A 14,681-nucleotide genomic window follows, 5' to 3' on the forward strand; every position below is an offset into this window, starting at 1 on the left:
AATATGTATTATCAATTGTCGAAACAAGTGATCTTGAACACTGACATTCACTTGTTTTTAAATGATTATTTTAAAAATAATATTTAGCTAAATTCAAACTTAACCTCTCGCTCTCGATTACGAAAAATTTTTTATGTTAATTTTAATTATTTTTTTTTATTAACTGTCAGTAATTTAAAAAACAATAATAATAAATAACTTGTTACATATTAATTTTAAATTATAAAAATGTTGTCAATAAAACAAAAATCCGAAGACGATAATAAATTAATTGGTTGCGATGTTGGCAACAACAACATAACAATTAATTTTTCAGGTAAATTATTTTTATTGATTATTTATTTATTTATTTTATTTTTTATTAAATATTTGTTATTTTTCAGGATGCAATATTTGCGGGGATTCCCACAGCACTCATGAGTGTTATTTTTTATTAAATTTAAACTACGTAATTATTTAAATAATTTATTTTATGATTCTGAAATTAGAAGACAGTTTTAAACTTTTCAATTTTTTTTTTCAACGAATTAATTACAAGAAAATAAAAAACAAAAAATGCACATTTAAAAACTCAAAACTATGTGCATTTTTTTTGGTATTATTCATCGTTTGTAAAAAAATTAGACGTCGGCTAATTTCAGTATCATTTTATTTTTTATATTAACTGAGTGATTTAGTTATTTATTTATTTATTTAGATCAAAGACACTGAGACAATATCACGAGCACGTCAGACATTACCCAAAGACCTGGAGATCACTCGAATGGCTGATGGAACGACTAGTATAATTGCCAAGTGTGATTACCAACGAGGAACAACCTTTGGACCTTTCGAATCCAAACGTAACTGGGCAATGAACCCTGCGACTAATTTTCCTATCAAGGTTTTCGGAGAGTCGGTCAATGATACTTATTACCTAGAGTATTCCGACGAGGACATCAGTAACTGGATGTGCTTCGTACTGCCTGCCACTAACGCCCGGGAACAGAATTTAATTTGCTATCAAATGAAGCAGGATATTTTTTACACGGCGATGAGAACGATTACAGCTGGAGAAGAGTTGAGAGTCTGGTACGCGCCGTACTATGCGCAGAAGATGAAGATGCCGTTGTATATAACCGATTCTACGAGTCAAGACAAACCCATTCAGATGGTCGTGGCTAAAGATCAGGACCCGCTGGAGGTGCTAGACAAAGCTATGGCGCAGGAATTAGCCAAGAGACTTCCAGCTACGCAGCTGGGTGCTAAAGATGATAAGAAGATTTGGACATGTCGTATTTGCTCGGTGACGATTAATTCAGTGGTCGCTTACGCAAAGCATCAGATGGATCACTACAAGCCTCTAGTTGGGTCTTTTTGTACTGTTTGTGATAAAAAATTTTCTAGTGTCTCTGCCTTAGAGAAACATAGAGCTGACTGTCATGATTCGGCGGTCAGTGAAGATATTGGGATACCGACTTCGGCGAACCAGCAGCAGCAAAACGCCGCGACTATTTTAAATATGAGCGAGGATTTCATGACGGGAAAAGAAAATCAGCATGATCTATCACTGCTGGATAATTCAATTAATACTAATGATTTGCTTCATCATGAGGGAAATCTTATAGAAAATTCTTCATTGAAATCAATCCTTGAGAATCAGTGTTTGAATATGAACATAAGTTCAATAGCTGAATCTATTTTATCTGAAAATATATCAGGTGCTGATTCAGTTAAATTTAATGTTGAAGAATTGTCATCTGAACTGCTAGACATATCTCCAGATGTTGATCAGAGAACTACTGGACGTTCGATTGATGATTTTGATTGTGATATTTGCGGTAAAAAATTCCAGCGTGTTAATTATTTGTATCGTCATTTACGTAAACATACTGGGGAATTCATTTGTCCCACTTGTTTGTGCGTTTTTGCTAGAAAAGACAATTTGCTGTCGCATGTTTGCTCAGCTCATACGACACAGAATAAAAATAACGTACGCTATCAGTGCTCATATTGTCCTAAAAATTTTGCGGTTGAAAAATATCTGAAAAGACACATAGCGCAGCACGTGGAATTCAATCGCTGCAAGAGATGCCGTCATAAATTTACGACAAAGTCTGAACTGGACTCACACAAATGTGCGGCACCCAAGCCAGTTTGCGGACAGTGTGGAAAAAAATTTCTCAACGTAGTGTATCTTAATCGTCATATAAAAAGACACAATGAGGTGCCAAAAGTCCCCAAGAAAAGAATAAAAAATGTGGAAGAAAAGCCGGCGATTTGTGAAAAATGCGGGGAAATTTTTAAAAATCTCTGCAGTCTTCAGCAGCATCAAAGATCTCATGGCGAAAGAACTTATGAGTGTGATATTTGTAACCGACGTTTTCATCGGATCGGTGTTTTGAAGGAACATAAAGCCACTCATCAGAATGTCGAGCTACCTTGCAATATTTGCGATAAAAAATTAAAAAGTAAAAAAGCTCTGGACGTTCACATTCTGCTGCATGGAAACAAAAAGTTTCAGTGCGACAAGTGCGACAAGAGTTTCTTTCAAAAATGTAATTATCTCAAGCACTACAAACACGTTCATGCAGAAAAGAGCACTCACACTTGCTCACACTGTTCAATGCAATTCACCAATAAAATAACTTATAATAAACATATCGCGAGTCACAGTAAAACAACTGCTGAATTTCTCTGCAATACTTGCAATAAATATTTTCACACTCAGGCTAAACTTAACAGACATGTTCAGACTTGTCACAGTGGTATTATTTATCGTTGTCCTTTCTGCAAGATGACTGCAAGACATCGTCACAGTATGAGAAGACACTTTGAGAGACAGCATAAAGATTCAAATGATGAATGGAATAAACCAGGATTTGTTAATCAGTTTGCTGAAAAATCACCGGTTGAATTTATTAAAAATAATTCGAAAAAACCTGGTACTTCTAATAAACGAGTTTTACATTCTAAACAACCATCAGTTGGATCAAATGCTGAACCAGTTATTGGACCAATTGCTGGATCAATTACTGGACCAATTGCTGGATCAATTACTGAACCAATTGTTGGAACAAGTACTGGACCAATTACAGGATCAGTTAATGAATCAATTACAGGTTCAGTTAATGGGCCAATAACAGGATCAGTTACTGGACCAATAACTGGATCAGTTACTGGAGCAATTACAGGTTCAGTAGTTGAATCATTTCCTGTTAATTTAAATACCGTACAAGTAAATCAAGTTGAAGAAAATAATCAAGTTTTGATGGAAAATATAAAAGTTGATCAACAAATAAACAATACTCAGCTACTAAATGATGTACCACAACTTAGTATTGATACAGATTCACAACTTGCTGAATCTGTTTTAAATAACACATATATTTTTGGTGAAGATGGCGATATCATGTTCTACGTCTTGGATAATAATCCCATCCCGGGTTACTAAATATAAATATAAAATATAAATATCCGTTGGTATGAGGTTCAAAGACGACCCTGAAGACTGAAGTACATATTAAATATTAAATAATATATATATTAAAAAATATATTAATAGAGTTATATTCAGTGGTATGTTTACATGTCTCAGTAGTTTGTACGAAAGAAAGTATTTAAACTTCAGTCGATAGAGTTAATTATAATTGTTATATTTAAAGTTTAAGAGTTACCAATTTTTGAGAACTTTTGAGACTGATGTAACTGTGATATACAGTATTTGCAATTAGCAAGCAATATTATATTAACATATATCCTTACTGTGTTACATTTCTCACTGATCACTGATCGCTATTATTTTATCAATACCAATTGGAGTTTTTTACTGATTACTCAGTAGCCATTCACTATCTTTTTGTCGAAACTTTTAATTATCTCGAGTTAATTATAAACAAATTTCTTTTTTTAAAATAAGTACAATGTAAAGATAAATATTTTCCCAGGTTTTAAAAATAAATATTAATGTTTAAATACATATTTTATTATTTTTATTTCACGCAAAGTAGCAGTCATTGACAACATTTATGTATTTTTAATAAACAGAGCAAATACTGACAGGTAAAAATTTTTAAAAATGAATCTGGGATTTTCCAAAATTTTATTGGGTAAGTATATTTTTTTTTTTCTAATTTTTCTGATGACAAAGGTAATTAAAAATAATAAAATTTTTATGTCGGCTACTTTCGGTGGTGTAAAATTTTGTCCGAGTAAACATTTAATTTACTTGGGCAACAAAGTAAATTATTAAGTTAAAGTCAACAAAGTTAGTAAATGTCCAATGGCTACGGGTTAATATTAAATTTATTTATTTAAATACATAAATTGTGATGATACTGAAGTCAGCTGACGTCTAATAATTTTTGAATTCTTTTAAAAACGATAAATTCTAGAAAAAAAATATTTCAAAAAATTACACTTATAGTTTTTTTAATTTTTTACATGTGCATATTTTTAGTTTTTTCTTTTTTTTACTAATTTGTCGAAAAAAAAATCCAAAGTCATTTTAAAATATCCATAAAAAAAATATAAAAAACTCCGTATCCATATTTAAAAATTTTTTCTATTTATAAGATAACGTTTGAGTGTCAGCTTCTTATCAGAGTCCAGTTCCTCTATAAATTTTATTGATAAAATAATTTAATTTTAATGACAGATAATTACTTATTGTCATCAATTATTTCAAATTCCTAAAATTTAAAAAAAATGACCATTTTTTTAGCATATAAAATAATTTTTCAGACTGGAATTTACTTCCCTGAATTTTTTGAATTTTTTTCCGTGTACATAATTTATTTTTTTAAAAATTCAAAAACAGGATTACCCTCACTATTATTACCAATCACTAATTGTTTATAAATAAACCCAAAGTTACATAAGAATATAATAAAATTTAACCATCACCTGAAATTAAAAAATTTGAATTTCTGTGAAAAATATATTTGACTAAAGTCCCGTCAAAAGATAAATAAAGTAGCGCGTGCGCAAAAGGTTAACGTGACCGTATGTAGTTTTTTTTTTATTTTACAAAAGGCTGAATCTTCGCGAGTATAATAAAATTTTGTCCGCGGTACTGCGCGATAGTTCTCGATGATTTTTATACAATTAAAATATTAATATTGGACCAATTAATAATTAGTTTGTGTAGTTACGTAATTAAATAATAAACAAATAAATTTTTTAGGTAAAAATCCATAATAAATAAATATAAATTATCGTCCACGAGAAAGTGGCAGCAAGATAATAAAATAAATCGAATCTATACACAAAGTTATATACACATATCTATATAATATAACGAGGGCCAACGGCCGGGTGATGCGCGCATATGTCTAGGCTCGGGAGGACCCAGCCTCTGGCAATAGGACAGGTGAAGAGGTCCGCGGTTGAGCATCATCACCACAACCATCACAATCACAATCACTACGGTCCCAGCACCAGTGGTAGTAATAATAGCAGCAGCAGCAGCAGTTCCACCTCCAGCACCAGCAATAATTTAAATCAGCAGCATCAACATTCAGCAGCAGCAGCATCGTTGCTGAGTGGCTACGGTGGTGGCCCGTCAAAACGTTTCAGACACAACAACCCCTCTACCTCAACCTCAGCATCAACATCAACCAGCATTCACGACGACGACGACGACGACGAGGAATTCGAAACCAGTATGACTGACACGGCAACAGCTACCACTGAGAAGAGAGCTAACTTTTCGGCGCTACATGTTTCTAATCCAAATGGAGTCAATAAATTGTCCAATGTCGCAAACTCCAAACCAGGATCTGCTAAAAAACTTATTATTAAAAATTTCAAAAGTAAGAATTATATTTTTAGTTTTTTTAAAACTTCATTTTATTTTTATTAATCGCCATTAATTTTTTTATTGTGACATAACCTACAATCAGCTGACTGTAATTGGCATATTGCCGTTAATTGCAACATTTGTCATTGAAAATTATTTTGTTATATTTTTATTTATTTTATCTTATCTGGTAAATCTGTAACTTGGTAAAATTTATTTAACATTAAAATTAACTTTTTTTCCATTGTTCGTTAAATTGTAACATAACCTGTATGTTATTAATAATTAAACGAAAAAAAAAAAGTTGAATGATTGAGCAACATTCGAATATGATGGTTCGAGAATAAGCTCGGCAGACGTACATATTTATTTATACATTTATGTAATTTTTAATACCGCTTATTGATGTGTGTTGTTATTTTTACTCAGACAAACCAAAACTGCCAGATAATTACCAGGAAGAGACATGGGAAAAATTGCGAGAAGCTGTGGTTGCTATACAAACAAGCAAGAGCATACGTTATTCGTTAGAAGATTTATATCAGGCTGTTGAAAATATGTGTAATCACAAAATGGCATCGACGTTGTACGCAAATCTTACGGTACTCACTGAGTCACACGTCAAGGCGAACATTGAACAATTTTTAGCAGAGTCTATGGATCGTCATATATTTTTAAAAAAGATGAATGAATGTTGGCAGAGTCATTGTCGTCAGATGATCATGATTCGCAGTATCTTTTTGTACCTGGATAGAACATACGTTTTACAGAATCCCACAATCTCATCTATTTGGTAAAATATTTATTAATTTATGCTGACAAAAATTTTAAATATACATCCAGATATTTTACACTGTGAAAATTCGGGAGTGACTGCGGTTTATTTAAATGCTAATTTACTTGGAGTTCTGGAGTTTAATTAAAAAAATCCCGCAACTCCCCTACGGAGTGAATCTTACTCCAAGGAGATTAAGAGGGAAAAGGGTCTGAGATACAAATTAAATGGCAGATTTTTGTGATTTTTTTTCAGAGTACTTTCGTTTTTAAAATTCTTAAAATTTGTGACATTATTAAGCATCATTCAAAGAATATTCTGCTAAATTTTGATAAAAAAATATTGAAAAATAAGTTAGTGGTAGTGGGGAGAGACGAGTCACCTCGAAAACAAAGTCTCTATACCGTGGGCAGGATAACTCATGACTGCCTTATCTGAAATAAAAAAACCAAAAAGATTTCTTTAGTACATAAATTTATCTTACTTAAAAAATAAGGAGTTATTGAAAAAAAAATCCTTCGTTCAGATGTAAGGTAAGCTTATGTACTAAAAAAATCTTTTTGGTTTTTTGATATCAGATGAGGCAGTCATGAGTTATCCTGCCTACGGCATGGAGACTTTGTTTTTGAAGTGACTCGTCTCTCCCCACTACCACTAGCTTATTTTTCAATATTTTTTTATCAAAATTTATCAGAATATTCTTAGGATGATGCTTAATAATGTCACAAATTTTAAGAATTTTAATAACGAAGGTACTCGGAAAAAAAATCAGAAAAATCTGCTATTTATTTTGTATCTCAGACTCCTTTCCCCTTTAAATAAACAGTCACTCCCCCAATTTTTCCCGTGTATTTTTCGATAATTAATTTTTGAAAACAATTATTTTAGGGACATGGGTCTACATCTCTTCAGAATGCATATAGTTTTAAATAATCTCGTGCAGACAAGAACAGTCGAAGGACTGCTGATGCTGATTGAAAAAGAACGTCAAGGTGATACAGTCGATCGCACGCTGCTGAAATCACTACTAAGAATGCTGTCAGATCTGCAAATCTATCAGGAAGCCTTTGAGACCAAGTTCCTGATGGCGACTGAGCGGCTTTACGCTGCGGAAGGCCAGCGACTGATGAACGAGCACGACGTCCCGGAGTATCTTGCTCACGTGGACAAACGTCTGCAAGAAGAAAACGAGCGGTTACTTCACTATCTCGATATGTCGACCAAGTGGTCACTGATTCACACAGTAGAGAAGCAGCTGCTGTCCGAGCATGTCACCAGTATTTTACAGAAAGGCCTCAGCGGATTACTGGACGAAAATCGTATCAGCGATCTCTCCTTGCTGTACAATTTATACAGCCGTGTGAAGAACGGTCTCGTCGAGCTGTGCGTTAATTTCAACGCTTATATAAAGAAGAAAGGCAAGACGATAGTGATTGACCCGGAAAAGGACAAGACAATGGTCCAGGAGTTACTAGACTTTAAAGATAAGATGGACAATATTGTTAATACGTGTTTCTACAGAAATGAAAAGTTTGGTAACAGTTTAAAAGAAGCCTTCGAGGCTTTCATTAATCAGCGTGCTAATAAACCCGCTGAATTGATAGCCAAGTTTGTAGATATGAAACTCCGTGCGGGTAATAAAGAAGCAACTGAAGAAGAATTAGAACGATTGTTAGATAAAATAATGGTGTTATTCCGTTTTATTCATGGTAAGGATGTGTTCGAAGCTTTCTACAAGAAAGACTTAGCCAAAAGATTGCTGGTGGGTAAATCGGCGTCCGTCGATGCGGAAAAGTCAATGCTGTCGAAGCTGAAACAAGAGTGCGGTGGTGGATTCACCAGCAAGCTTGAGGGAATGTTCAAGGACATGGAACTTAGTAAGGATATAAATATCGCGTTTAAACAGTACTCGGGTAATTTGCAGCATGAAATAGTTGCTAATAATTTGGACTTGACGGTCTCTATCCTGACAATGGGCTACTGGCCAACGTATCCGGTTATGGAGGTGACACTACCCTCGGAAATGGTCCAGTATCAGGAAGTATTTAATAAATTTTACTTGGGCAAACACAGTGGACGTAAACTACAGTGGCAACCGACTTTGGGACACTGTGTCCTTAAAGCCTGGTTCCATGCTGGTAACAAAGAGCTTCAGGTCTCGCTGTTCCAAGCTCTTGTGCTTATTTTATTTAATGACACTGATGATTTATCACTTGAAGAAATAAAAGCCGCGACTAATATTGAAGACGGTGAATTACGAAGGACTTTGCAGTCACTTGCTTGTGGTAAAGCTAGAGTATTGCAAAAAAATCCACGCGGGCGTGATGTTGCTGATAACGATCGTTTTGTCTTCCATGCTGATTTTACTAATAAACTTTTTAGAATTAAAATTAATCAGATTCAAATGAAGGAGACGGTAATTTTATTTGTTTTATTTTATTTATTTGAGGTGGAAGACCTTGTACCCGATCAGGGAACTAGTACTCGATCTCTTCATGTATTTAGTAAATTTAGATACATAAATACGCGAGTGATTGGGTACTAATTCCTCGACCGGCTACTGGATTTCTTACCTTATTCAGTTTTTGAAATTTATTTATTTATTTATTGTTGTACAGAATGAAGAACAGAAAGCAACTGAAGAAAGAGTTTATCAAGACAGACAATATCAGATAGATGCTGCTATTGTGAGGATTATGAAAATGAGAAAGACGTTAACGCATAATCTTCTTATTAGTGAACTTTACAATCAGCTTAAATTCCCTGTGAAGGTAATTAATTGAATTGATTAATTAATTAATAAATAATACAGTCGACTACCCGTCATAAGTCTGGTCTAAGGAGAAGTTATTTGGACTCAGTAACTTCCGATTGAGGGGAAGAGGCTTATGACGAATAGTCGACTGTAGTAGTATCAGATTTGAATATTTTTAAAATTCATTTACTAATTAATTATTTTAATTTTAAATTTAGCCGGCAGATTTAAAGAAAAGAATCGAGTCATTAATAGATCGCGACTACATGGAACGGGACAAGGACAATGCAAATCAGTACAATTACGTTGCGTAACCACAACCACTTGCCAAAGTAACGTTTAACTCATGGGAATTGTGTGTTAGAATTAAAAACATCACCATAAAATAAATGAAAAGTAAATAATGATAAATAAAAAATATAAATAAGTCAAGGTAACAGAAGCGGAACGACTGTCTTCACTGGCTTTGCACGCTAAAGTTTAAAATTAAATAAATAAGCAATAAAATTTATCACTCAATGACGTCAAATACGACAGAGAATCTGGACTTTTTTTTTATTTTATCCATCAGTGATCAAGTGAATGATTTAATGCAGCTTCAAAAATTACATTATACAGTGGAATGATAACTATTTTATTATTATTTTTTTATTTTTTCCAGCTCGATTTATTCATTTATTATCAGACTTTATTTTTTTTCTTATACTCTAGTGTTTGTACTCGGGTTTATTTTTTGTTTATTGAAATAATAACAAATTGTAATTATAAATTACAGCTCAATAATGTTTGCTTGAGCTTGCAATGAGATATGAACTTTATAATGATTAATGATAAATAATTACACTTAAGAGACTGTTTGTACGAGTGAAAGTGTTCAGTGTTTTCAGTGCGTAGACGTCGACTTAATTCAGATAAGAAATAATTAATTAATTAATTAATTAAAATTATAATAAAAAAAAAGCTAAAAAAAAAAAAAAAACAAATAAAATTTTTCCATTGAAGTAATCAACAAAGTGAACTACTATAGGATACAAATGTATAAAAAAAAAAAAATTATTACTTACATTTAATATCATCATTTATAAATAACAAAGCATTATAATTATTAATTATTAAATAATAAGATTATTATTATTAAAAACAACAAAACATTTTAAAAGATGCGATGTCATTTGGCTTTTCGTAATCGTCTCATTATTTATAAAATTTGTTTATTGATTAAATAAAATAATAAACCGCGGCCGGATTATTTTTAAAAAAATTTTTCATTTCAATTTTAATGGCGGGAGATTTAAAATTTTAAATATCTGGCATACGGTAATGATATTTTGATACAAACACAGTAACTAGTCGTTAATCATGGATATTATTTTTGAAATATATATATTTAGTGACATTGTTTAAAATTACTACGAAATTATTATTTTAGTTACGCATTATAATTTATATCAATGACTTTGTCGATAATGAATAAATAAATAAATGAAAATACAAAACTATGTACTGTGTTTGTGTCTTATGCTTAATGTGGAACTTATTATTTAAAATGTGTAATATTTCGTAGGATTTATCAAAGGAATGTAAATAGGGTAAGATAAAAAACAACAAATAATAATAATAATAATAATAATAATAATAATAATAATAAGTAAAAATAAAAAATATTCGTACTTGTAATAAAAATACAACGAAAACGATATTGAAAATATCAAACAATTATTTATATAACAACTAAATTATAAAGTAACAAAATAATTTAAGTATCAAGTATATTTATGATGATAGTGAAGTTAGCCGACGTCTAATAATTTTTGAATTTTTTTTTTTTTTTTTCAAAACAATAAATTACAAAAAAAATTACACATGTAGTTTTTTAAATTTTCTACTTGTGTATTTTTTTTGTTTAGTGAATTATTGAAAAAAAATTCGAAAATTGTTAATTGTCTGTTAACTTCACGATCATTAATTATTTATTTATTTATTTAAAGCTAAAATTGACTGAACATGTTGGTCTTTTTCGTCAATTTCGTTGACGAGAGCGTTGGCGAAATTAAGGGCGCTGGCTTCTTTGTTTAAAAAGTCGGAGACGACTTTAGAAGAGGGTTTCCCGCCTCCGTGAGCAAGACACTCTCTGTGGTATTTTTCCCCGGCTGATCTGCTCAGAGGGTCTTTTTGGAAGTAAGTCTGCCAGATCCAGGAAGCGATAGCGCGGGATATGAGGTAGGAGTAGTACTTGGCGCCGTAGCCAACGAGGTGAGAGAATCTCAGCTGCCATGCGGTGTTTTCCACGTAGGGAAGGCCGTAGTAGTTGTTCTGAATCTCGGCTAGTGCCTTTGTGGTGGATCCTTTTAGCTGTTTTGAATGGTAGACATGATCGAGCATGCTGTAGAAAACCTGGACCTGCAATTCTGAGGCGGGGAAAACGTTTTTAGAGGCGCAAAGCTTCTCGATCATGTCATCCGGAAGTGATTCTTGGGTCTGGTAGTGTTTGGCGAAGAGTTTTATGATCCTTTTGTCGCTGGCAAAATACTCCATTAGTACACTGGGTACTTCGGCAAAGTCGGAGCTGCAACGAGTTCCCGTTACGTGTTGGTACTGTGTCCGACCTAGCATTGAGTGTAACGCGTGTCCCATTTCATGGAAAAGATTGTCAACGGCCGAGGGACTAAGTAGACAAGGATTGTTCCATCTTGGCGAAGGCAGTGACAGCATTAGAACAACCACCGGGTTCTGGTAGGTTCCGTCAGCTAACAATCTGCCTCCGCGGATCGTAAAGTGGCAGTCTTGATTTGGTTTTCCTTCTCGTTCGAAGAAGTCGCAGTAAATGTGTCCCAGCGTTCCTTCATTTTCATCAACCACCGCGAGTTTTTGTACATTTGGCGCCCATATTTCTCCAGATTCAGCAGGCTCTGGTTCCAGTCTGACTCCGTACAACGACTGGGTTAGAATGTTCAGACCTTCCATGCATGCTCCAAGTGAAAAATAAGGCGCGAACTCATTATTCGATGTTCCCAGCCACATTTTCTTGACTTTGGTTGTGAAATAAGTCGTGTCCCATGGCATCAGAGCTTGCTGGACACTAGTTTCGGTTTTTTTCATTTCTCGCATTACATCAAAGTCTCTATTAGCTCGATCCTTCAGCTCCACATTCAGAATGTCCAAAAAAGCACGGACTACTTCCGGAGTTTCAACAGTACTTCCTCTGATAGCGCGATGCGCGTAAGTAGAGAACCCGCAGATCTCCGCCAATTGATGCCTTGAGTTCAGCAACTCCTTCAGCAAATTTTCTTGCCGCTCGTCTGGGTATAAAAATATTTTATAAGCAGCTTCGCGTGCCAAAGCATTAGCCGAGTCAGTGAATAACCCATTGACTAAAATATGATCGCCCTCTTTGAAAAAATATTGTCTAATATGTTCAGGTAGCAGATTAGAGTCAACTGATCGAGGTGTCACAGCTCTGGCCATAAATTTCTGTCCGACTTGTAAAATTTTATCATTAATTTGTACGACCTGTTGGCGCAGATCCTCCGGCAAATGAATGCCGCACTGCTCAAAGTCAAAAAGAAATAATTTAGAAACATGGTCATCAATTTCCGTAGTTGGTTTTATGTCACCAGACTTCACGACTCTGCTCAATGAATTGTATAATCCCCGGTGTGTATTCAGTTTCTCAACGATTCCGCTGACAGCCAAACACGTGTCTTCAGCCGCCTCTGCGTACTTATGATCCGGGTGAGCGATTCTTATAAACTCTGCCAGATCAGCAACTCTGCAGAGCGAATCTGACAGGTCGTCAAATATCTGTACCATCTTACGAGACCTGTCATGTCCTACTGCTTCTTCTATCAGTCTGTCCGAGTCACTGATCGCCTGGTTCTTCAGTTCTGAGAATCCTTCGGCTGTTCGAAGCTCCGGTAAACCAAACAAACCCTATCAAATATTTTAAAATTAACTCATACTATTTTTATTTCCACTCTAATTAAAAAGGTCTACTTACACTTGACTTGGGTGATAAATCAACTGCGTAATTTTCTGCTGGTCCATAATTATTAAAAGCTTTTGCTAAGGGTGACCAAGTACTGACACTTCGTCTTCCTTGTGATTTTTTTAAATACTCACGTAATATTCGTAACATTTTTATTTATAGTCTCAGTCATTAAATAAATTCATTCATTCATTCATCTAAAATTTTATTCTATAAAAATTTTTTAAATTTTATTTATAAACAATTCTACTGCTCCAGGTTCCGGGTCTAGTTTAAACTTCTAGGTTGTGTTTTACATAAATATAAAATATAAACATTATAAAGTCCTCCCAGGATAAGTCGCCGTCGGTTTATACTCCCACTATTTGAAAACAAGTCTAATCTCACGGTATTACTACACATTGACATCACAAACCGAAAATTTCCGACAATTCCCGACAGCGACTTACTATCTGAGAGGGCTGTACTTTAAATAATTATGATATTTAAATTAGCTGACGTCTAATAATTTTTCAACATTTTTGAAATCATAAAATAAAAAAAAAATATATTCAATAGATTGAAGACAATTCAAATTGACTAATATATAGATATACACAGTATGAATTAAATAATTTTTCTTAATAAGGGTTGTTGGTGATAAAAAATTACGTTTCTTAAATAGCTCAGAATCTATTTGACTAAATGATTTAAAATTTTCAGAAAATCTAAGGAAGAACCATCTAGATCGGTTAATTTAATAAAAAGATATAAGAGGTTTACATCCACACACATACAGACATCTCTTTGAAAATGTCAGAAAAGCATCAAAATTTATTATTTATTTCTTTGATAGCTCAACCGAACTACTCCCGCAGCTGCTGCTTAGCATCATAACTTCCTCTCCATCATATTTATCTTTTCTCTGAAAAAATTTTTTTCAAGTCGATGCAAGTCAACAACAGCGGGAGTAGTTCGGTGCTCGCCACTATATCGCGCCCACAACTTGTAGTGTCCCTGGTAAGAAACTTATTTCAGAACTCTTATATTCTAAACTTGGAAACCATTTTCTCATAATTCGATTGCGTCAATCGTCATGACATATAATGTCTGAATAATTACCTCCAACAATGCAATTAAATGATCTGGGACAGTTTCTACAAGGATTTAGTAATGTGGTTCTGGATTTGTTGGATCCATGATTATGACTGAGGACTTATAAAATTTTATACTACTTTTATACTAATTAATTTTATACTTATAGAAAAATAAACGGGATTCTCTTTTTTGCACTCGTAGAGCAAAAGATAATTTTAAAACAATTTTTCTCGAAAACAAATTATAAACTTTTAAAATACGAAATTCCTAGCCCTAACATTGTTTAGTCACTCATCATAATCTTAATATT

The 14,681-nt window shown here is 33.4% G+C and overlaps 3 protein-coding genes across 3 annotated transcripts; 2 read left to right on the forward strand and 1 right to left on the reverse strand.

Annotated features, from left to right (window-relative positions):
- The first annotated feature begins 214 nt into the window (after nucleotides 1-214).
- Nucleotides 215-3,958, forward strand: LOC103577150 (PR domain zinc finger protein 15-like). Its single transcript, XM_008557674.3, has 3 exons — nucleotides 215-316; nucleotides 384-448; nucleotides 698-3,958. Exons 1-3 carry the CDS (start codon nucleotides 229-231, stop codon nucleotides 3,431-3,433), a joined length of 2,889 nt encoding a protein of 962 aa, XP_008555896.1. The 5' UTR covers nucleotides 215-228; the 3' UTR covers nucleotides 3,434-3,958.
- Nucleotides 3,959-5,002: 1,044 nt separating this feature from the next.
- LOC103577149 (cullin-4A) lies at nucleotides 5,003-10,966 on the forward strand. The gene is made up of 5 exons (XM_008557673.3): nucleotides 5,003-5,792; nucleotides 6,209-6,572; nucleotides 7,443-8,970; nucleotides 9,173-9,325; nucleotides 9,528-10,966. The coding sequence occupies exons 1-5, from the start codon at nucleotides 5,309-5,311 to the stop codon at nucleotides 9,621-9,623; spliced, it is 2,625 nt and encodes an 874-aa protein (XP_008555895.1). The 5' UTR covers nucleotides 5,003-5,308; the 3' UTR covers nucleotides 9,624-10,966.
- A 213-nt stretch (nucleotides 10,967-11,179) lies between these two features.
- On the reverse strand, nucleotides 11,180-13,793 carry LOC103577148 (mitochondrial intermediate peptidase). The gene is made up of 2 exons (XM_008557672.3): nucleotides 13,307-13,793; nucleotides 11,180-13,239 (listed from the first exon to the last, which is right to left on the reverse strand). Exons 1-2 carry the CDS (start codon nucleotides 13,442-13,444, stop codon nucleotides 11,284-11,286), a joined length of 2,094 nt encoding a protein of 697 aa, XP_008555894.1. The 5' UTR covers nucleotides 13,445-13,793; the 3' UTR covers nucleotides 11,180-11,283.
- Nucleotides 13,794-14,681: the final 888 nt, after the last annotated feature.

This window comes from Microplitis demolitor, chromosome 5 (genome assembly GCF_026212275.2).
Source record: "Microplitis demolitor isolate Queensland-Clemson2020A chromosome 5, iyMicDemo2.1a, whole genome shotgun sequence".
Lineage (NCBI taxonomy): Eukaryota > Metazoa > Arthropoda > Insecta > Hymenoptera > Braconidae > Microplitis > Microplitis demolitor.